Below are 23,888 nucleotides of genomic sequence, written 5' to 3' on the forward strand. Positions count from 1 at the left end.
AACTGATCTTACCCGAGGTCAGCTTCTACCAGTTTTTCCATTCGTCTGTAAAGAATTCGCGTTAGTATTTTGCAGCCATGATTTATTATACTTATAGATCGGTAATTTTCACATCTGTCAACACCTGCTTTCTTTGGGATTGGAATTATTATATTATTCTTGAAGTCTGAGGGTATTTCGCCTGTCTCATACATCTTGCTCACCAGATGGTAGAGTTTTATCATGACTGGCTCTCCCAAGGCCGTCAGTAGTTCTAATGGAATGTTGTCTGCTCCCGGGGCCTTGTTTCGACTCAGGTCTTTCAGTGCTCTGTCAAACTCTTCACGCAGTATCATATCTCCTATTTCATCTTCATCTACACCCTCTTCCATTTCCATAATATTGTCCTCAAGTACATCGCCCTTGTATAGACCCTCTATATACTCCTTCCACCTTACTGCTTTCCCTTCTTTGCTTAGAACTGGGTTTCCATCTGAGCTCTTGATATTCATACAAGTGGCTCTCTTTCCTCCAAAGGTCTCTTTAATTTTCCTGTAGGCACTATCTGTCTTACCCCTAGTGAGATAAGCCTGTACATCCTTACATTTGTCCTCTAGCCATCCCTGCTTAGCCATTTTGCACTTCCTGTCGATCTCATTTTTGAGGTGTTTGTATTCCTTTTTGCCTGCTTCATTTACTGCATTTTTATATTTTCTCCTTTCATCAATTAAATTCAATATTTCTTTTGTTACCCAAGGATTTCTACTAGCTCTTGTCTTTTGACCTACTTGATCCTCTGCTGCCTTCACTACTTCATCCCTCAGAGCTACCCATTCTTCTTCTACTGTATTTCTTTCCCCCATTTGTGTCAATTGTTCCCTTATGCTCTCCCTGAAACTCTGTACAACCTCTTGTTCTTTCAGTTTATCCAGGTCCCATCTCTTTAAATTCCCATCTTTTTGCAGTTTCTTCAGTTTTAATCTACAGTTCATAAGCAATAGATTGTGGTCAGAGTCCACATCTGCCACTCGAAATGCCTTACAGTTTAAAACCTGGTTCGTAAATCTCTGTCTTACCATTACATAATCTGTCTGATACCTTCTAGTATCTCCAGGATTCTTCCATGTATACAACCTTCTTTTATGATTCTTGAAACAAGTGTTAGCTATGATTAAGTTATGCTTTGTGCATAGCGTTATCTAGACTGTGTATATTCCTGGAGTGTCGCTAACGGCTTCCATTATTCTGGTGAGAAATCGGTCTGTATGAACTTCTGGCGTTACAGACAGTTTCTTCCACCGTCCTTTCATCTCAGTCCCGTTGCTCTCCCATTCGTGGAGACAACAAAATTTCTAGGTCTTACATTTGACAGGAAACTTTGCTGGTCTCCACATGTGTCTTTCTTGGCTGCTCGTTGTACCCGTTCCCTAAATGTCCTCCGTGTTCTCAGCGGTACGTCACGGGGAGCAGATCGAATGGTCCTGCTTTGCTTTATATTGGTCCATTGTCCGATCATAGCTTGATTACGGGATCTTTGTCTTCTCTTCTGCCTGGCCGTCTATCTTACGCCATCTAAACTCTATCCACCTTCAGGGGTTACATCTGGCGACTGGAGCATTCTACATCAGCCCTGTTGAGACTCTTTATTCTGAAGCTGCCGAATTACCGCTAAACTACTGGTGCGATATGTTGCTTTGTCAGTACGCTTGCCACCTGATGTCAATGACCGACCACCCATCATATTTCTCCTTCTTTAATGACTCTCTCGACCGTCAATATGGGCTGTATGTCTCTGCCCTGTTACCTCCTGGAGTTCGCTTTTGTCGCTTGCTTCAGCAACTTGATTTTATCCTTCCTACAACTTTTCGAGTGGGTGAGAGCCCGACGCCACCTTGGCTCCAGGCTCAGGTTCGTGTTCACTTTGAACTCAGCTCATTCCCAAAGGAGAGGACCGCGGGTTTGATCTACTGCTCGGGGTTTGTCGAACTTCATTCGGGGCTCACTAATAACGTCTTTATTGGCACAGATGGCTCCAAGACTACTGCTGGCGTCAGATGTGCCTTTGTCGTTGGAGATGATACCTTTCAATACCGGCTCCTTGACCAGTGTTCAAGCTTTACAGCTGAGCTTTTTGCTCTCTAACAGGCTGTTCAGTATATCCGCCATCATCTTCATTCTCCCTATGCCATCTCCTCTGATTCTCTGAGCTCCATTCAGAGTCTCCGTGACCCATATTCGGACCACCCTCTCGTGCAACGAATTCAACGGTCCCTTCAGTCGCTAGCTGATACCGGCGCTCGTGTGCTTTTTTTTTTTTTTTGTGGATTCCTGACCACGTTGGTGTGCCTGGGAACGAAGCTGCTGATGCTGCAGCCAAGGCTGCTGTCCTCCTGCCTCGGACAGTTTCCTTTTGTGTCCCATAAACTGAAGTTAGTGGGGTTCTTTGTGAGCCCGTTTCATCATTGTGGCATGAGGTTTGGTCCTTTCTCCATGAAAATAAGCTTAGGGCCATCAAACCGATCCCGACGGCTTGGACGACCTCCTCATGCCCTCCCCGGCGAGAGGAGGTCATTTTGGCCAGGTTGCAGATTGGGCATTGCCGATTTAGCCATCGCTACCTGTTGTCCGGTGACCCTGCTCCACAGTGCCCCTGTGGTCATCAATTGACGGTGTGCCATGTTTTATTGTCCTGTCCCCATTTTATTCACTCTCGTGTTGTCCTGTGTCTGCCGTCTACCTTACAGGAACTTCTAGCTGATGATGCTCGAGCAGCTGTCATGTCCTTAGTTTTATTACACTGACGGACTTGTCCAAAAAGATCTAACTCTTTTATTTTGTTTATCTGCGTCTTTGTAAGTACTTTCTGATGTTGCCCCCTTGCATTTTTCTACGCTATTAGTGCACTAACGTTTGTGACTGGGTGCATAAGGGAGTTCCTCAGTTGGCCCAATATTGCTGTGTATTGCATTTGAAAAATGTCACATAAGATCTCCAGTATGATACTGAATGCTACACCAGGTTTGAAGATAGAGAAGAACTGGTTATTGCTCTTGATACACGCTTTGGTTGCGAGCTGCCACGTCCTCCACAGAAACTACATAGTAGCAGTATTCCATTCCTCTTGTTTCTTCTTACTATATATGGATTAAAAATATCTGTGAATTATTGTTTAGCAGTAAGTGGCGATTATTGAAGAGCAAAAATGAAAAGTATGAATGTTTTATCTACCACAAAGATACTTTTGCAGTAGAAAACTGTTGGAAAATAACAGTAGTTGGACACAGCTATCACTCTGCACAGTATTTTGCGACATTTTATTTCCACTAGTTACCACACACAGTACAAAGAACTTTGGAACTGGAAAACATTACCGTCCAGTAAAGAAGTTTGCCATCTGCAGTGGTTATTTTGCAGATCTTATGGACTCGCTCCTCAGGAATGGAATCAACCAACTAAAAAAACATCGGACTAACTGCATCAACCTAAAAGTGTACTACATAAAAAAAAATTGAAGGGGTCAGCAGAAGAAAGTGCTAACACAAGAGAGCATATTTCAAGGTATTGCATGTCATATCATTGGCTAAATTTCAAGACAAGTTAAAACAGTTTATGCAGTAGAAAGCACTTTTTAGCAATACATACGAAACTCGACGTTACCAGCAGATGATGCTTTCAAAAATGGAGCAGATAAAGTGACCGGCCTGAGACTAACAAAATTGAGAATTAGCACTTTATTCTGCTGGACCCGTTCTATTATATTGATATTTCAATTGATCTACAGGATGAGAGTTTGCAGGACCTTTGTTTTAAATATTTCCTGACTCGCTTGAACCATTGACAACTGAAATGTGTGGCAACAGTACTTCTTTCCTTTGATTATAACGGTATAGAATTACTGGTTGCATGAGTTAATATTTTCAGAACTGATTATGTATGCAATGTGTATTTTATGAATTTGAACATTGATAGTGGCAAAAAAACACTTTTTTCTAGAAAATAGGTCTATTGTTGTAACTTAAGTGTTCATTTATTTCCAGGTCGGTGAATGATTTTGATGTAAATGAGGTTGAAAAAGACAAAAGTGCAAAAATATCTGTTCAGTCCTTGAAGACTAATTCTTCAAGTAGATGGAGCAGTAATCAATCCCGTGAAAATGCTCAGCGTGAAAGAAAAAATAAAGTTAACCGTGATGTTAATCGTGAAAATGCAGAAGGCAGTGTATCATGTAAAGACGAGTATTATGCAAGGTAAGTCTTCAACAAAACGTAGTTTTTCTTTAAGACAACAATGTAAGAAGCAATGAAAGTTTGAATACAAAAAACCTGCAAATTGTGAGCTTCGTTGAAACTCAATGCCCAAGGGTGGTCTTCTCAACCTTCTGTCATTCAGCCATTCACTGGCCAGTGGCTGCCGGAATAGACTCTTCAGCATGTTAAATACGACCCCCAGGCATACACACTGAGTGCATCTTGTGTTCTTTCCTGTGCCTTGCTGCCATTTCTATAAGGTGTATCATTATTCACTGTACATTTAACTCCCAATGATTAATAGACCATAACGTGTAGGCTTTCACAGCCAGCAGCTTCATTAATGAAAAGTGCCAGGCTAAGAGGCCGTAGTCAAACATTAGAAATTCTTCCTCCTGATACTTCGTTGCCAACTGCGAGCAACATGTTCCAAGGTGAGTCAACGACTGGCTATTCGGCCGTGGAGGTCCTGTTTGTATAGAGGGCACCAGCACTCATCACATGCTGTCGACAGTAAAACTATCTCTGACTAACATCATTACTCTCTATCAAAGGTAATTGATTGTCACATTGTTGGTACAAAGTCGACCGCCATATCTTATCTAATTTTAAGCCTTATTTTATGTGAAAATTATTTGATATTTCTGTATGAACATGCTTAATGCTACATCCGAAAATTTCCTGAAATAACCTATTTCGCATGTAGTTTAGGGGTTCTCCAGAATTGCTTTGTTTGTGTGCTTGATTTAGGCATACCAAAGATGGTTAACTTTCCCTAAGGAAAAATGTATGAACAGCTATACTTCCCGACTAGAGCTGTTTATGTCACCAGTGGTTTCGTAAGTGTCACACACACGGATCTCAGCACCCTCATATTCAATGTGCTTTGTCTGTTAATCATAGGGCACAGTTGTTTAAGCCAAGCATGTGCTTCATTGGTGTTGTATGTGTTCCTCTTCTGTGAATGTAAGATCCAATCAGCCAGAGGTCTGACTTTCTCATGGAATTACATTGAATGTGTGTACAGAATAATTTGTTCACAATGTAGATCATGTTATGTGTTACTGGAATATCATTAATGTAGAGCTTAAACAGCAGGGCCCCCAAGATGCTGCCTTCGTGTACTCTGGCTTGACTGCCATGTTGTGTTGATCGTTTGCCCTCAGTGTTGTTGTTGAAACTTCTGTTTGTGAGATATGAATGTAAGAAACTTAAATGTCTGTCAGGGAAACCAGCGTTGCTGAGTTTGCTGATGAGGCCATTTTGCCAGAGACAATCAAAGGCTTTTTCAATGCCTGGGAACACAGCCATTGTTGCTTTGCGGAATTTTGGCTGTCTGTTATCTTGTATACTATGCGGAGGAGTTGTTGCATTGTAGAATGGCAATTACTGAAGCCAAATTTCCCCAGTCTCAGGGTGTCATAATTGATGCGGTTGGTTTAGAATCACATTCTCACCTGTCTTATTGAGCAACTTCAGAGACTGATGGGTCAGTAATTCTGTGGGATGGAGTGGTGTTTCCCTGGCTTCCTGATAAAACAACCTCGGACGCCTTCCAAAAGGCAGAGAAGTATTGGTGTCGTAGGATGGTATTTGTCATGTTTATCGTGTATATACCCTAATTTTATGGTTTTACTTGGTCCTTCAAGCAAATACAGAGAATATTCACATGTTATGTCAAGCTAATTTCTGGTGACAACTGTTTACAGTTGAAGAATACAAACAACAAGGTGGTGAATTATCTGGAAAACCTGTAAAATCAGGAAATCTCAGGGAAATTGAACTTACTGGAAAAGTTGGATAAATCTTAGGGATTTCTGATATAATCTGAAGGGAGTTTAACTGTTTGTTGACAAAAAGAAATATGCTGTCATATTGTTACAAATCACTCTAAGAGTTTGCTTCATAAACTGGGAGTCATAGTCATATAAGTAAAGGTGAAGTAGTACATTGAATTGTTTACATTTATTACTTGATTACAGCCATGTGTGGTGCACTTGTCAGCCTCAGGAACCTCCGTTATTATCTGTGGCCTCCCGGGCTGCAGCTGCATTTCGCGTTACATAATTGTCAATGCTACTGTGTGTAACTCACACTTGAGAATATATCACGCAACTTGAATTTAGCATTCACACACAGCAAATGTTTGTTTCTTTTTTAAAAGATAATTTATGTACTCAGATCCATATGTGTGCACAATTATTTTGTAGATCAGCACTGAATTTTTAGGCACTGGTTCTTCTTTAGTATGTATTGTCTTTCTTTACTGTGGTCTCTTGCATAGGTCTCTCTTTCACTACTACAGTCCTAACCTGCTTCTTAGATGTTTCATTTCACAAGCTTGTATCCTGCTGAATTGCCTTTTATACATTACCCACATTCCTGATGAATACCTGAGTATTCGATCATAGTATGCTCAGTATAATATTTGTTTAAAGTTGTTTACTTAAAGTCATTTAGTATTTCAATGTTGCGACTATGAAACTGTTTCTGTTGGTTGCCCAAATCATCCCATTTTTAACTAGTGAATGTTGCATGAATTGTCTTCAATCCGACAAGTTCCTCAGTAAGCCTATCCAGGTATTGTCTCAATACCTTTGGATCATTTGCCATAAACAACAGCACTACTATGAAAAATGTCTGGTTTGAAACATTATGTGCCATGTCATTGCTATCAAGGTCTATTGATATTACTTTACAGTAACAATGGTTTGAAGCATGTTGCTGCAAAGGTTTTTCATATACATTAGGATTCCTCACGATGGGACACCACGGTGTGGAATGGTGATGTGCAGTGATAATGATGAAAATTCTAAAGGTGGCCAGAGCCTATAACCTACAGACTTATTGATAAAACTGTAAATAAACTGTTGTTTTGTGTATTGGTTTAACCACTAACATCTCCATCAGTATACTCAGAAAATTGAAGTTGTAGGATGTTCTGCTCTTTTTTGTGATGTTACTACTTTTATCAACCAGACTACCAAAATCCTACAGCAGAATTAGGAGCAGCCACTATGTTGTCTTGACAGATGTATCTAGTGTTTTCCATAGTTGCTGCATTTTTCCAAGTGCTTACTCCATTATTTCAGGTGTAACATGTATTTTCTTTGCAAATTGCATATGGCACTTCATCTGCATTTGTAAAAAGAAAAGGGGAGGGTTGGTTTGCTGTCAGTGTCAGTATTGATTTTTATTTTCTTCTACTGCAGAATGAGCAGAGTTATTCACTGGTAAATTTATCATCAGTTTTACCTTAGCTTCTCTTAGTGTTGGGGAAAAAAATCATATTGTATACAGAATATGTTAGTTACTGGTGTGAATGGCAGTGCTAGTTTAAAATCCATTGTCTTCAGGCTGCTTTGTTTAAAGCACCACAATGGACCATTTGGAATCTGGTTGTGGGCATAGATGTTTCTAATCTAGTGTACTTAGTTTGTAGTTGAGAGGATTACATCACTTGTGTAACTGTGTTACCAAGTACTGAATGATTGAACATGACTTTCTGAACAACAAATAAGTAATTGATGACAATATTAGAAAGGGTAAATGCTAACTGCTTTAAAGATGACACATGAGATGCAGACAACAGAACGAAAAGACTGTTACACGCGTAGCTTTTGGCCAAAGCCTTCTTCACAAAAGAAAAACACACACACACACACACACACACACACACACACAAACACACACACACAAGCAAGCACACGTCATGTATACATGGCTGTCCCTCTGGCTGCTGCAGCCAGAGAGAGTGGTCATTTATGCATAAGATGTGCTTGTTTGTGTGAGTGTGTGCTTGCTTAGCTTTTTTTCTCTCCTCTGAAGGAGGCTTTGGCTGAAAGCTATGTGTGTAACAGTTTTTTTCGTCGTGCTTTTCTGTACTCAATGTGTCCTCTGTAAGGTATACAGAAAATTCATATTTTTTCTTAAAACATTGAAAGCAATAATCATTGAAACATTAATATCATGCAGTTTTTAACACAAAATCTTTCAAAATATTTAAAGGTAGTTACTGAAATTCTAAATTACCCAAAATTTCCTTTCTCTTTAACCCTAGGAATTACAACCTTTAAAAAATAGTACACTCCCAGGTATTTAGAGTAATCAAAGAAGTTCTGGATTTCCCAAGTTTCCTTTTTCTTTAAACATTAAAACAAATAACTTAAATTTAAAATCATCCTTGGTATTCTTTCTAAACCAAGTAAGCCTAAGTTCAGAAACTCTTTAATGTTAGTGCACTGTAACTGGCCATGGAGATGCTGACATGTGAATGACTTAACGCCAGTTCACCCAATCCAGTCGTGAGAAAATCAGCATTGGAGCAGTTACAGAAGAACTACTAACAAAATTTATTACAATTCACTGAAATGTAACATGCACTAATGTGAGCACACACAAATCAACCTCTTGAATGTTACGCACACAATTCAACACGATTTACAAAACCCCGAAGGTCTACAACAGAAATGCATCCGATTACCCACATATACATAGAAATTTGCAGAACATTACGAGCGTACAATTTTGTGACACTACGGTCAACAATAAACTCAACTCGCTCTTCAGCACAACATCCAGTGTGAAGTATCCCAGAGGAATACTGTTCGAGCGAAGGTGAATGGCCCAGTTCAGATTCAAAACAGGATGCCGACACTCCCAAAATCAGTAGAATTGCAAGGCACTAGTTCCGAAATGATGCACTCCTCTCTATCCGCCATCTAAACAGCGACCCATCATGCAGATGACACCATAGCACTTCTCGCACTTGCACATGCTTAAAACTGTTATCCATGCCTGGCATCTCTGACCACAGAACAATTTTTCTTTGCATAAAGGCATGCTGACGCCAGAGATCGATACCGTCGCATGTATGCATCACGTGTATAATACTAAAAGTAGTAAAGTAAGATTTCCAGTAGGAAAAGCCTGCAAATCTTGGGGAAATTCTTCGATGGTACAAAATCGTCACTCGGAACAACGGTACTACCTCTTAGGTCTTCATTGCTTGTTGGACATAGAATAAATATTTAATACATATTTCACTTATAATCCAAAACTCTTTCTGTCTGCAACAATTATTTGTTGCTCCTTACTGCTTTTTTTTCTTTTTCTTTTTAAAAAAGCATGGTCTGTAACATCTAACTATGGTTTCTTTTGTTTTCTCCATGCAGGCTTAGCTCCCACTTTTTGCATTCTGTTCACACAGCTGTTACGTAGAAATACTGCATAGACAGTAACATTCTTATGACAGTTACTCTGAAGAAACATTTCATATCACTTTTTGTCATTTCCTTCATTTCTGTGTTGTGAGAAATTATGATTAAAAGTAACCACCAACAGAAAGTTTTCAGTTTAGTTACACAGTAGATAACAACAGTGTATTAAATTTGAAGAAAAGAGTTTCTATCTTTTTGGAATAGGTTTAGGATACAGATTGAATCAATTGTGTGTAACTTTTGAAATAGTATATCCTATTTTGCATATTCACAATATGAATGAAAAAGCTGACATGTTGGATTTCATTTAAGTCAGTGGTGTATAGGATTTGATCTCTGTTTGTGATTGTCAACAGCCAGTTTCTGTGTTGTTAAGTGTACAACTTCATGTTTCAGATTTTGTCACATAGAACAGTTGCTGAACATATATAATTCAACCTGCACAAATTTATTTCATATTTTACAGGTTAGAAGCTGATGTAAGAAGGTTCAAAGTTGATCTGCAGCTGAGCAGACAAGTAGAACAGGAACTGCGTAGCCAGATAAGCACACTTGTATCTGGCGAGCAGAGTGTTAAAAACGAGCTTTCTCAGCTTCAGCAGGATAATGATAACCTTCAGTCAAAGTAAGTGTGTTACCTTGTATAATAGATTTTGAAACTTAGTTTTTACAATTTTCCAGTGATGAACAAATGATGTAGTGTGTGTTCATTATGTTTACTGCAAACTTGGTTGTGGTTGTAATGGCTCGTCTAAATCTTGTCTTCACATTACCCTTTCTTTCACATTACATTCCTTCTTGTCCTTCTTCGTGGTATCTCCCCAGTGGAGAAGAAAGTAAACTGGGAAAGAGAGTCTTTTGTGAGAGCTTTGTAATCAGGTACTGTGGGGTGACCTATAAGAAGATCAGTGGAGCTGGATTTATGGTCTTTTGGAAGCATGTAAAAGATTGGTATACAAGGTGGTGGGTGACATTACTGGTGTGAGGTGAGAGTGGGTTAGAGTGACAGGTTCTGGTATGGACTTAATGCTTTGACAAACTACTGGAGGCTGCTTTGGTTTTTTGGAATGGGGTCATAGTAGTGAGAAATTCATAAGCAGAAGTGTTGAAAAATGTACAGAGAGAAATAGTCATTGCTGTTGATGATTACAGTACTGAACCCTTGTCAGTGGGAAGAAGGATAAACTCGGAATTGGATTAAGGTCACCAGTAGATGTTCTTTCCATGTTGTCTACCAGCTGTTTTGTAGTAACCATAAAGTGCGGGGGTGTAGAAGCACCCAGTAACACACCACATCGTTAATGACTACAGCAGTTATCTCAGTACCTGTGCCATATTATCTTAAGATTCATGTTGGCTGACATAGAAAATATATTCCTTAGTGTAGACTACTAGAATAAATTAGTTTTCAGGATATCAGCCTCTCCATTTGTATGACTGACGAGAAGGAAGGGTCCGCAACCACAAATAGTTTGCGTCATCATCATCATTTAAGACTGATTATGCCTTTCAGTGTTCAGTCTGGAGCATAGTCCCCCTTATAAAATTCCTCCATGATCCCCTATTCAGTGCTAACATTGATGCCTATTCTGATGTTAAGCCTACTACTTCAAAATCATTCTTAACTGAATCCAGGTACCTTCTCCTTGGTCTACCCTGACTCCTCCTACCCTCTACTGCTGAACCCACGAGTCTCTTGGGGCCTTGCTTCTCCCATACGTGTAACATGACCCCACCATCTAACCCTTTTCGCCCTGACTGCTACGTCTATAGTGTTTTTTATTCCCAGCTTTTCTTTGATTTCCTCATTGTAGACACCCTCCTACCATTGTTCTCATCTACCAGTACCTGCAATCATCCTAGCTACTTTCATATCCTTAACCTCAACCTTATTGATAAGGTAACCTGAATCCACCCAGCTTTCGCTCCCATACAACAAAATTGGTCGAAAGACTGAACAGTGCACAGGTAACTTAGTCTTGGTACTGACTTCCTTCTTGCAGAAAAGAGTAGATTGTAGCTGAGCGCTCACTGCATTAGCTGCGCTACACCTCGCTTCCATTTCTTTCACTATGTTGCCATCCTGTGAGAATATGCATCCTAAGTACTTGAAACTGTCCACCTGTTCTAACTTTGTTCCTCCTATTTGGCACTCAATCCATTTATATCTCTTTCCCACTGACATTACTTTCGTTTTGGAGATGCTAATCTTCATACCATAGTCCTTACATTTCTGATCTAGCTCTGAAATATTACTTTGCAAACTTTCAATCGAATCTGCCATCACAACTAAGTCATCCGCATATACGAGACTGCCTCTTTTGTGTTCACATATCTTAATCTCACCCAGCCAGTCTATTGTTATCAACATATGATCCATAAATAATATGAACAACAGTGGAGACAAGTTGCAGCCTTGTCTTTTCTGAACCATGAACTCAATTTGCCGTCAACTCTAACTGCTGCCTGACTATCTATGTAAATACCTTTAATTGCTTGCAAAAGTTTGCCTCCTATTCCATAATCTCGTAGAACAGACAATAACTTCCTCCTAGGAACGTGGTCATATGCCTTTTCTAGATCTACAAAGCATAGATACAATTCCCTGTTCCACTTATAACACTCCTCCATTATTTGCCATAAGCTAAAGATCTGGCCCTGACAACCTCTAAGAGGCCTAAACCCACACAGATTTTCATCCAGTTTGTTCTCAACTAATACTCGCACTTTCCTTTCAACAATACCTGAGAAGATTTTACCCACAATGCTGATTAAAGAGATACCTTTGTAGTTGTTACAATCTTTTCTGTTTCCATGTTTAAAGATTGGTGTGATTACTGCTTTCGTCCAGTCTGATGGAACCTGTCCTGACTCCCACGCCATTTCAATTATCCTGTGTAGCCATTTAAGACCTGACATTCCACTGTATTTGCTGAGTTCCGACTTAATTTCATCCACCCCAGCCGCTTTATTGCACTGCCATCTATTGACCATTTTCTCCACTTCCTCAAATGTGATCCTATTTCCATCATCATTCCTATCCCATTGAACATCAAAATCTGAAACATTACTGATCGTATTTTCACCTACATTGAGCAACTTTTCAAAATATTCCCTCCATCTACCCAAGGCATTAACAGGATTCACCAGCAGTTTTCCTGACCTGTCCAAAATACTTGTCATTTCCTTCTTACCTCCCTTTCGAAGACTGCTTATTACACTCCAGAATGGTTTTCCAACAGCTTGACCCAAAGTCTCCAACCTGTTTCCAAAGTCTTCCCAAGATTTCTTCTTGGATGCTGCAATTATCTGTTTGGCTTTGTTTCTTTCCTCAACATAACTTTCTCTGTCTACCTGAGTTCTAGTATGTAGCCATTTTTGATACGCCTTCTTTTTCCTTTTACAGGCTGCCTTGACTGTCATTCCACCAAGCTGTTTGCTTCATCCTACCTTTACACACTACTGTTCAAGACATTCTTTAGCCACTTCTAGTACTGTGTCCCTGTACCTTGTCCATTCTTTTTCCAATGACTGTAATTGACTACATCCAACTAACTGGTACCTTTCTGAGATCACTGTTATGTACTTGTGCCTGATTTCCCTATCCTGAAGTTTCTCCACTCTTATCCTCCTACATATGGACCTGACCTCCCGCACTTTCGGCCTCACAATAACAATTTCACTGCAGATTAAATAGTGATCAGTGTCATCAAAGAATCCCCTAAATACATGTGTGTCCCTCAGAGCCTTCCTGAATTCCTGATCTGATATTATATAGTCAATGACAGATATGGTTCCCCACCCTTCCCAAGTATACCGGTGAATGTTCTTACGTTTAAAAAAGGAGTTTGTGATTACTAAGTCCATACTTGCACAGAAATCCAAGAGTTGTTTCCCGTTCCTGTTGGCCTCCATATCCTCTCCAAATTTACCCATAAGTGTTTCATACCCTTCTGTTCGATTTCCAATCCTGGCATTAAAATCACCCATGAGCAGAACACTGTCCTTGTCCTTTACTCTAACAACTACATCACTGAGTGCATCAAAAAACTATCCATCTTATCATGATCTGTCCCTTCACAATGCGAATGTACTGACACGATCCTAATTTTCTTGCTCGACACTGTCAAATCTATCCACATCAGTCATTCGTTTACATACCTTATTGCAACTATGCTGGGTTCCATTTCTTTCCTGATGTAAAGCCCTACACCCCATTGTGCTATTCCTGCTTTGACTCCTGACAGGTAGACCTTGTATTCTCCCACTTCCTCTTCTTTCTCACCCCTTACTCGAATGTCACTAACAGCTAAAACGACCAACCCCATCTTACTTGCAGCCTCTGCTAGCTCTGCCTTCTTCCCAGTGTAGCCCCCATTGATATTAATAGCTCCCCATCTCATTACCATTCGTTTGCCGAGTCGTGTCTTAGGAGTCCCTGGTTTGTCAGTTAGAGGTGGGACTCCGTCACCTCCAGAGGTCTGAGGCATTTTGCTCTGATTGTTGCCAGCATCATATTTACAGTACCAGGGAAGCAGGTTGCTAGCCTTACTTTCCCCGGATCCCACTGAGTTTTACCCATAACGGTTGAGGGACTAACCGTTGGATTTGGTAGTCTTTGCCGTCTGAGCACTAAGGTGACCACGACTCAGAATATGTCCGAGACGCCCAGCCTTATTCCAAAGTAACTGGTATCCCGACTGTCAGGACCACTTACTTGGCCACTCATACGTTGCCCGTGGTTCATGAACTAGGACATAACAGGAACCCACGCCATGAACCATGAATAGTTTGCGTGAATGAAATTATTCAACACTTCTTACATGTGGGTGTACACACATCTGAAGATGAAATATGTAATTCCATAAAGTTAATTCATTGGGAAAGTGTAGATGTTGGTCTGTTTTATTCTTTCAAAAATTGTTCAGGAGAATTCTCACCAATAGTTGATTTTTCACTAAACAGTGGATATGGTATCTTGGTAGTCACACCCACTGTAGAGAGGAAGGAGGCCTGTTTCTTATTTGTTACTTTTACTTGCTCCAAACCATGTATTTTTCAAACATTTGAGCCCAAATTGCTTTACATGTGTGTTAACACTGACATGAATTGGCTGCTTGATACTATCTTGCATATTGCACTTCTACCACATGCTGATGGTGCAGGGTTATTTGCCATGCAAGATCTCCATTGGGCTTTCTTCATTCACTGGTAAGGTCTGATTGGTACTGTAAGGTGCTGCTGTACTCCATTCCTCAGCATAATTCCTGAAACAACCAAGTAGAAAATTGTGCGCCATTATCCAGAATTGTTTTTGCAGCCCTGTAATATCAGGTCTCATGGTAAAAAATAATGGAAGTGATTAAAGCTGTATCAGAAATCAGCAAACAATGGTATTACTGTTATGGCAGTAGCTGTTGAAAATAAAACACAGTTTCAGTGAACTAAAAGGCTCTTTCTCATAAAAACGAATATCCTATGGGACGTATAGGATAAATTCGCAACTTACTGTATTTTAACAAAGGGAATTGGGCCCTTTAACTGACTCCTCATTTGCTTTGTTAAACCTCAACGTATGCAGAATAATATGACATGGAAAAGAGGCAGCAATGCACAGAAGGTAGAGCAGAAGAAGTAGCTTTTAGAAATGGGTAGTTTCTCTTGCTGCAGCCTGTCATTTTAGTGGATAGACTTTTTCATAACATTTTCACTAGTTTTAAATATGTAATAAATGTACACTCATAGAACAAAGTTTGCAGGCTCCATGGTTTAGTCACTGCTAGACAGTCTGACAAGCAGACAATTTCTCAACTAGAACGTCGATTACAAGAGGAAAGGCGATTACGGGGCTCGTTTGAAGCGCAGCTGACAGCAGAAAGAAAAGCAAAGAAGGCTGAGGAGGCAGTGGCAGCACGGGCTGTTGCTATGGCAGCAGTTTCTAACAAGTGAGTCACAGCTTTTATTGTACTGTATGCTTAACACATAAATTTTAAGATTATAAAATTATCTTGTGTTAATCAGTGCCAAAGGAAATGAGATTACTATCGGACAAAGGGAATATGAGACCTTGGTGAAATACCCTCTTTAAAAATATGACTTTATGTTTTATGGTATTCCAGTGCGAGGTATCATGCTGAAGATAAGTATCCATACAGGGATACATATCAGAATATAGTTAACGTCCTCATCTGTAGTCATATACTTGAGGATAATACCGTTAATATTTTTATTGTAGTTAATATTATGGGCCTTTGTGTAGTTAGTAAGATTTATTTAATCTCAACTATTATTTAGAGTTCTCTGCAATAATATACTGCTTTTGATCCTAGCTTTTTGATCATCATCATCATCATTATTGATGGCAGCACTGTCTTCGAGGATTAGGCCTTTTGCCTATTCCGCCTCAGAATTGTTCATGCCATCTCTTTAAGAGACGTCAAACATTCCGCTTGCTGGTTGGGTTATATTCCGTAGTTGTTTTAACTATATATGATGGTAATATATATTCCTGAAAGAACAGTTACCGTTGATGACCATGCAGCTTTGCTAGAAATGAAATGATAATTAAATGGACACCCTAGCTGCAAACAGGCGTTGTGTACTTCATTGGGGACATGTTGAAAATGTGTGCCCCAACCAGGACTCGAACCTGGGATCTCCTGCTTACCGTCATTTATAGTTAAAATATGGCTTCCTGGCCATTGACCTTCTTGTGCGAACGCACACGCTATGCCCAAACTCGTACGGGACTTGGTGGATTAATCTGCCACGAGTAATGAGTATGATGGGCAAACATCTATTAGGCGCACTACAAATGTAGTGGTGTGGACATGTTGGGAATGTGGGTATCACGGGGAGCATGCACTATCCTCTGTGCCCTCGGTGGCTCAGATGGATGGAGCGTCTGCCATGTAAGCAGGAGATCCCGGGTTCGAGTCCCGGTCGGGGCACACATTTTCAACATGTCCCCAATGAAGTACATCAATGCCTGTTTGCAGCTAGGATGTCCATTTAATTATCAATAGTTGTTTTAGTTATTCTAGCATTTGACATATGTTGGACGTGGTCTTTTCAGTTTGATTTGTATTTTTCAGTTACGTTTGTAATAGGTTCAACATTTAGTGTTTGTCTAATATTAGTATTTCTTTTATGGTCTAACAATGAATATCGTACTGTCAAGTGGAGGAACTTCATCTCTGATGAGTTGATTCTTCATAATTGATCAAATATTAAGATTCACAGATTCTTACTTACTAAAGAAAATGTGTCAAATTGCAGGCAGGCACTCACATAAAATCTTTCAGGCACAGCCTTCATTAGTACACACACACACACACACACACACACACACACACACACACACAAAAGGAGGCACACCTCTTACAAACGTGACTGCCGACCCCATCATCTCAGGCCGGAATGTGTGCGTGTGTGTGTGGGCGCGAGCGCATGTGCACGTGTTCGTACGTCTCTATATTGATGAAAGCTGTAGCCGAGATCTTTATTAAGTATTTTTTAATTGTGCCTGTCTGCAACTTGACGTGCCTTCTTTACTGGAAGAAGCAGTCTGTCTTTCCCAACATTGTTGATACTCCTATCTGGAGTTTCCATTGTTAGATATTAAGTTCTGGCATTCACTACCATACAGCAGCAAAAGTGCACTTACTCATAGAGTTTAATTAACGTTTCTTTCCATATGTTATGTTTCACTGTTCATTGTATAGGTCCACAGTAATGTCTGAATCTAACCAATTTCAGAAATTGATAAATTTAAAATTGCACCCTAAAAATTTATTCAATTATTTGTCCATCTCTAACAAATTTGGCTCTTATGGGTTCCAGATCTTAAAATGCAATCACTTTTGTGTTTTCTGTTGATATTCTCATTCTTTATTTAGCGGCGATTTGACTCAATTTATGTACTGAAATTTGCACCTTTTCTTCTGATTCTCCTATTAAAATCTGATTATCAGTAAGTGGCGTCTTCATAAAATTAAAATTATCTCCTCTTAATGTGTCATTTAATAAAATCAGCCCTTTACGAATGATATAATCAATGTAAACATTAAAAATAGTTGGGGACTTTGGCAGCCTCTTCTGACTCCTTGATTGATATCAGCCGATTCTGTGCCATTACTCACAGTACAGATCCTATTTTATTATTTTTGTATAATGATTGAATTGATGTAATCAGATGTGCTGGAACGCCCAATTCCTTAAGTGATTCACATAGCATTTTCCACTTTGACTTATCAAACAGCTTTTCACAGTCAGTAAAGACTTAGTAAACTGGTAGTGTAAATTCCTTCTTTCCTCAGTTACTTGTGCCATAGTGAAAAGACAATCAGAATGTGATCTTCCATTTCTAAAACCAAGTTACACCTCTAACGTATGTGGTTCTGCTGTTGGTACTAGTCTGTTGATTATAATTTTAGCATACAATTGACAACAAGAATTTAGTAGACTTATTCCTCGATAATTTATGCATTGTAATGTATAGCCTTTCTTGTAAATAGGGCATACAAAGCTTCATTCTATTTGTCTGGTACAAGTCTACTCAGCCATCAACATTCAAAAAAATAAGAGTCTATGCTTCAGTTGATCAGATGCATATTTAATTGGCTCCATGTTTATATTATCAGTGTGAGGCAGCTTTTTATTTTTTGTTTGCGTGATCACATTTTGTAGCTTGTCCATTATTATCAGATCTACAAAATTGCTGGTATTGGTGTTTATTTCTGGTTTTTCTTCATTGTCAGTCCATAGACATTCGAAGTATTTTAACTATTGCAGAACTGTTAAGGCTTCTGTGGCCACTTGTTGATGAACTGCCTGTTGGCTTGTGTCTCAGGTTCTTCAGCCTATGTTCGTCTGATTTTCCTGATGTTTCCCCAGCACAAATGGCTGCCATTGTCAAACTTTCGCCGTCCATGGCAATGGACTGGAGCCGAGCTCGTGGCCTCAGGCTATACCTGACATGTCAATGTCCAAGGGATTCTCCGTGGTCACTTCTGTTGCAGGTCTCTTGCTACAGGCAATGGTCATTCGCTGTAGCATGGGAAGCCAGGATCCATTTATCTTGAGGCTTTGTTCTTTCCTGTTGAAGCTATTCTCGTGTTCATGTATTTCTATAGCTTCTCTGAATGAGTGGGTGTGATAGTTCTTCTCTACAGCCAGAACTTCCATGTCAGCAAATTTTACTACGTGATAGGCCTCACATAGCAAGTGCTCTGCCATGGCTGATTTCCCCACTGCCCTAACCTGCAGTGTCCCTTATTTTTTGTGATTCTGGTGTTGATTGATCGTCAGTCATTCCAACATAAACTTTTCTACATGTGCATGGTATGAGGTATGGTTGGGTCCCTTTTCTCTTTTGACTATCTGAGACACTCTTTGATCTTTGTCGGTTTGTAAATAATTTTGAGGCCACATTTGTACAACATATGGCCGATTCTGTCCATCACTTTGGGAATGTACGGCAGAAAGGCTGTACCTGACATTTCTTTTTCTGATTTGTCACTTTGGCGAGTGCTTGGCCCTGTTATACTTCTAAGGTAACTTATGGAGTGCCCATTGCTCCCCAGAACACTTTCCAAGTTTTATATTTTGCGTGTTAGGTGCTGTGGCTCACATATTCGTCTTGCTCGCCGTTTGGACGGTTCAGTATAGTCCTCAGGTTTTTAGCTGTAGGCTCATTTTTTACAGTTCTTTCAGGCCTAATTGAGTCATACAGCCACCTTTCTCAGTGTAGTTGATGAAAAAAGAGTAATCTAGGTAATGGGCTTTGTAAGGTTGTGGCTTTTTTCTCGTTTCTCGAGATGTAGAGGCATACTAGGTAGTAACTTCACGTCCTCTAATGTTGCACTCAATGGAACAGTGAACTGAGTCACATTCCATCTGAGTATGATCTCCTCAAAAAACATTTGCATAATAAATACTCCTATATTAGTTGCTAGTCTTAAAAGAGAATTAGATAATATCAAGCTACTGTTCTGATATATGCATCTGTCAGAATACAAAATTACTTGGACAGGATTTTCCTTAATCGTTTTGGACATGGTGTCCATGACACAGAAAGCAATACTTGAAACAGCTATTCACCTTGTGTTTCATCGAACCAGTAACACACTGCATCATGATTTTCTAAATTGTGCTTTGTAAAGTTACAAAGCATCTGAGTCTGAGCATAGACTCCTCCCATGAACCATGGACCTTGCCGTTGGTGGGGAGGCTTGCGTGCCTCAGCGATACAGATAACCGTACCATAGGTGCAACCACAAACGAGGGGTATCTGTTGAGATGCAAGACAAACGTGTGATTCCTGAGACAGGCAGCAGTCTCTTCAGTAGTTGCAGGAGCAACAGTCTGGATGATTCACTGATCTGGCCCCGTAACATTAACCAAGACGGCCTTGCAGTCGTAATTTTTCACGAGGGCATGCAGTTTTACTGTATGGTTAAATGATGATGACGTCCTCTTGGGTGAAGTATTCCGAAGGAAAAATAGTCCCTCATTCAGATCTATGGCCGGGGACTACTCAGGAGGATGTCGTTATCAGGAGAAAGAAAGCTGGCATTCTACAGATCAGAGTGTAGACCATCAAGATCGCTTAATAGGGCAGGTAAGTTAGAAAATTTAAAAAGGGAAGTGAATCAGACAATGGAAAATCCAGGATGGAATGTAACAATATTATGAGAAGGAAAGTTGCTTCTCACCATATAGCAGAGATGCTGAGTCTCAAGGTAGGTACAACAAAAAGACCTTCAAAATTAAAGCTTTCGGCCATTGGCCTTCGTCAACAATACACACACACACACACACACACACACACACACACACACACACACACGACTGCAGTGTCACGCAACTGAAACCACACTGCGAGCAGCAGCACCAGTGCATGATGGGAGTGGCAACTGGGTTAAAACTAAATATAGTGGGAATTAGCGAAGTTTGGTGGCACGAGGAACAAGACTTTTGGTGAGGGTTATAAATACAAAATCAAAATATGGATAATGCAGGAGTAGGTTTAATAATGAATAAAAAAAAAAAAAATAGCAGCACGGGTAAGCTACTGCGAACAGCATAGTGAACACATTATTGCAGCAAAAATAGACGTGAAGCCCCATGCCTACCACACTAGTACAAGTTTATATGCCAGCTAGCTCTGCAGATGTGAAGAGATTGAATAAATGTAAGATGAGGTAAAATAAATTATTTAAATAGTGAAGGGAGATGAAAATTTAATAGTCTTGAGGATTGGAATTCAATAGTAGGAAAAGGAAGAGAAGGAAAAGTAGTAGATGAATATGGAATAGGGGTAAGGAATGAAAGAGGAAGCTGCCAGGAAGAATTTTGCACGGAACATAACTTAATCATTGCAAACACTTGGTTTAAGAATCATGAAAGTAGGTTGTTACGTGGAAGAGACCTGGAGACAATTGGAGGGTTTCAGATAGATTTTATAATGGTAAGACAAAGATTTAGAAATCAGGTTTTAAATTATAAGATATTTCCAAGATTAGATGTGGACTCTTGACAACAATTTACTCGTTATGAACTATAGATTAAAACTGAAGAAACTGCAAAAAAGTGGGAATTTAAGAAGATGGGACCTGGATAAACTGAAAGAACCAGAGGTTGTAGAGAGTTTCAGAGAGCATTAGGGAACAATTGACAAGAACAAGGGAAAGGAATACAGTAGACGAAGACTGGGTAGCTTTGAGAGATGTAATAGTGAAGGCAGCAGAGGATCAAGTATGTAAAAAGATGAGGACTAGTAAAAATCCTTGGGTAATATAAGAGATATTGAACTTAATTGATGAAAGGAGAAAATATAAAGATGCAGTAAATGAAGCAGGCAAAAAGGAATACAAACATCTCAAAAATGAGATCGACAGGAACTGCCAAATGGCTAAGTAGGGATGGCTAGAGGACAAATGTAAGGATGTAGTGGCGTATCTCACTAGAGGTAAGATAGATACTGCCTACAGGAAAATTAAAGAGACCTTTGGAGAAAAGAGAACCACTTGTATGAATATCAAGAGCTCAGATGGAAACCCAGTTCTGAGCAAAGAAGGGAAAGCAGAAAGGTGGAAGGAGTATATAGAGGGTCTATACAAGGGCGATGTACTTGAGGACAGTATTATGGAAATGGAAGAGGACTTGGATGAAAATACGGGAGATACGGTACTGCGTGAAGAATTTGACCTAGCATGTAAAGACCTAGTCGAAACAGGGCCCCGGAAGTAGACAACATTCCATTAAAAATACCGATAGTTACACAAGCTGCCAAGTAGACATTCTTTACTAAGCATTTAGCAGATTATGATTTTGTACAATAATTTTCTGGACCTATTTTTACATTAAATTATAATTTTGTTTACATCATTTATGCCTTGTGTGCTTTAATATGTAGTTATCTCTCTTTTTGATGCAGTAATTGTTTATCTTGAACTGTAGTGCACATGAAATCATTCACACTGTAGTAACAGCTCTGTATCAACAAAGTTTTGAGAGATTTTTTCTGAAAATATTTTATTGTTTACCTCTCTGAAATCTGAAGAGAGACAGTTCTGTTTGGTCTCTCTCTCTTTTTTAAACACGACACAGTATGATCGTGAATTTCAGTTTATGTTGATGGATTTCCTGACAGTTATTCACAATTACTACTTGCTGAAATGTACAACTCATTTAATATTCTTAATCATTAGCAGTAGCTTTTGCAGTATCAGAAAGTGTTCACATTGGAGATAAAATTGAAATAATATTCACAACAATTTGAAAATGACAGATTGCTGTTCATATTCCATTGAGTTGCAGACAGGCATATCAAAAAAGAGTACTAGAAATATTTAAGCTTTTGGACAAAGTCTTTCCTCAGAAGTAGACCTCTCACATACACACAACAACTCACTCACACGACTACTGTCTACAGGCTCTAAGGCAGGTGACTTCGGCCGTCTGTGACTTAACAGCACTCTGCTAGGATAGGAGGTTGGGATAAGGAGGTGGCATGTGGTGGGGAAGGGGAGGCATAGCAGGGTAGGGTGATAGAAGATGCTAGTGTTGCCTGTCAGAGTGGGCAGGGTCAGCAGGAGGCCGTGGGGGGTGCGAGATGGAGAGGAGAGAGGTAGAAAGTTGAAAGGACTTGTAGATGCATTGGTGGGACAGAAAATGTATAATGCTGGAGTGGGAGAAGAGAAGGGTATAGGTAGGTGGGAGACTAATGGCAAAATTTGAGGGCAGGGCTTTGCAGGAGCAAAGGATATGTCACATCTGTACAGTTCAGTAAAGCTAGTATTGGAGGGAGGATTCCAGACGGCACAGGTTGTGAAGCAGTTATTAAAGTGAAGCACATTGTGTTAGCTGACATGTTCAGTAACTGGGTAGTCTAGCTGTCCCTTGGCTATAGTTTCTTGATGGTCTTTTGTGCATGTAGAAATTTTGTCAGTAGTTCGTACTTGCTGCCAACACCTTACCTCATGTCTTATATCTGTCAATAGACCTAGTTGCAAGACCTGCCCTATACATCCTCCCATTTTATCACCTACTCCGACCCTGTCACTGGTATTTCCTACCCCTTTAAAATGTGTGATTGAAGACATATTATCTATAAACTTAGCTGGAACCACTGTGCATCACTCTACATGGGTGTTGTTAGCCTCCATTAAACTGTTGCCAAAAGATCATTGACCACCTAGTTGCTGAACATTTAATGAAACACAATGTGTTTCACTTTTAATGACTGTTACACAGCCTGTGTCATCTGGATTCTTACCACCGAAATCAGTTTCCTGAATTTAGCAAGTGAGAACTCTCTCTACTACATACCCTTCTTTCCTTTAACCCCCTTTGGCCTCAACCTTCACTTGTCCCTGTCCTCCATTTGCCTACCCCCTTCCCTGTTCCCACTACAGTAAACACACACATTCTATCCTGCCAACGCACCTAAAAGTCCTTTCCTCTTCTCTACTTCTCTTACATCCCTTTTCGCCTCTCCTTTAACCCTTCCCCTCCCCAGCCTCCACGCAGCTCTAATGTTGCACCTAGCAGGCCTATCCTGTCTCTACTACATCGCTGCACACTCCCACAGGCATTATCATCATCTTCTCTTACCCCTACTCTGCTGCCCTCCCTCTCCCTGCTGCATGCTGCCTCCTCACACCCACCACCCACACCAGTAGATTGCTGCTCACGCCAGGTGCAGCCGGAGTCGAGCCTTAGTGCCTGTCGACAGTAGCCACAGGTATGTGAGTTGTGTGAATCCTTCTGAGGAAGGATTTTGTTTGAAAGCTTAAAATATTTTTAGTATTCTTTTTCATTGTGCCTATCTGTGACTCAATGCCTTCTCTATGTGGTGAGTAGCAATCTGTCAGTTTTATATTGCTGTTATTCCATCCTGGACTTCCCAATTTTTGAAAAAATATTCATTGAGTCTTCT

At 40.0% G+C, this 23,888-nt stretch overlaps 1 protein-coding gene and 1 non-coding gene across 2 annotated transcripts in view; both read left to right on the top strand.

The window, feature by feature from the left end:
- LOC124798088 (macoilin-1) overlaps nt 1-23,888 on the top strand; it is a 171,739-nt gene that overhangs the window by 108,932 nt on the left and 38,919 nt on the right. The window contains exons 9-11 of the mRNA XM_047261330.1: nt 4,017-4,226; nt 9,912-10,070; nt 15,205-15,390. Coding sequence (XP_047117286.1) covers nt 4,017-4,226; nt 9,912-10,070; nt 15,205-15,390 — 555 coding nt within the window. The remainder of the gene's footprint in view (nt 1-4,016; nt 4,227-9,911; nt 10,071-15,204; nt 15,391-23,888) is intronic.
- On the top strand, nt 16,321-16,395 carry Trnat-ugu. Its single transcript has one exon. It is a non-coding gene; the product is annotated as a tRNA-Thr (tRNA).

Source organism: Schistocerca piceifrons, chromosome 5 (genome assembly GCF_021461385.2).
Source record: "Schistocerca piceifrons isolate TAMUIC-IGC-003096 chromosome 5, iqSchPice1.1, whole genome shotgun sequence".
Taxonomy (NCBI): domain Eukaryota; kingdom Metazoa; phylum Arthropoda; class Insecta; order Orthoptera; family Acrididae; genus Schistocerca; species Schistocerca piceifrons.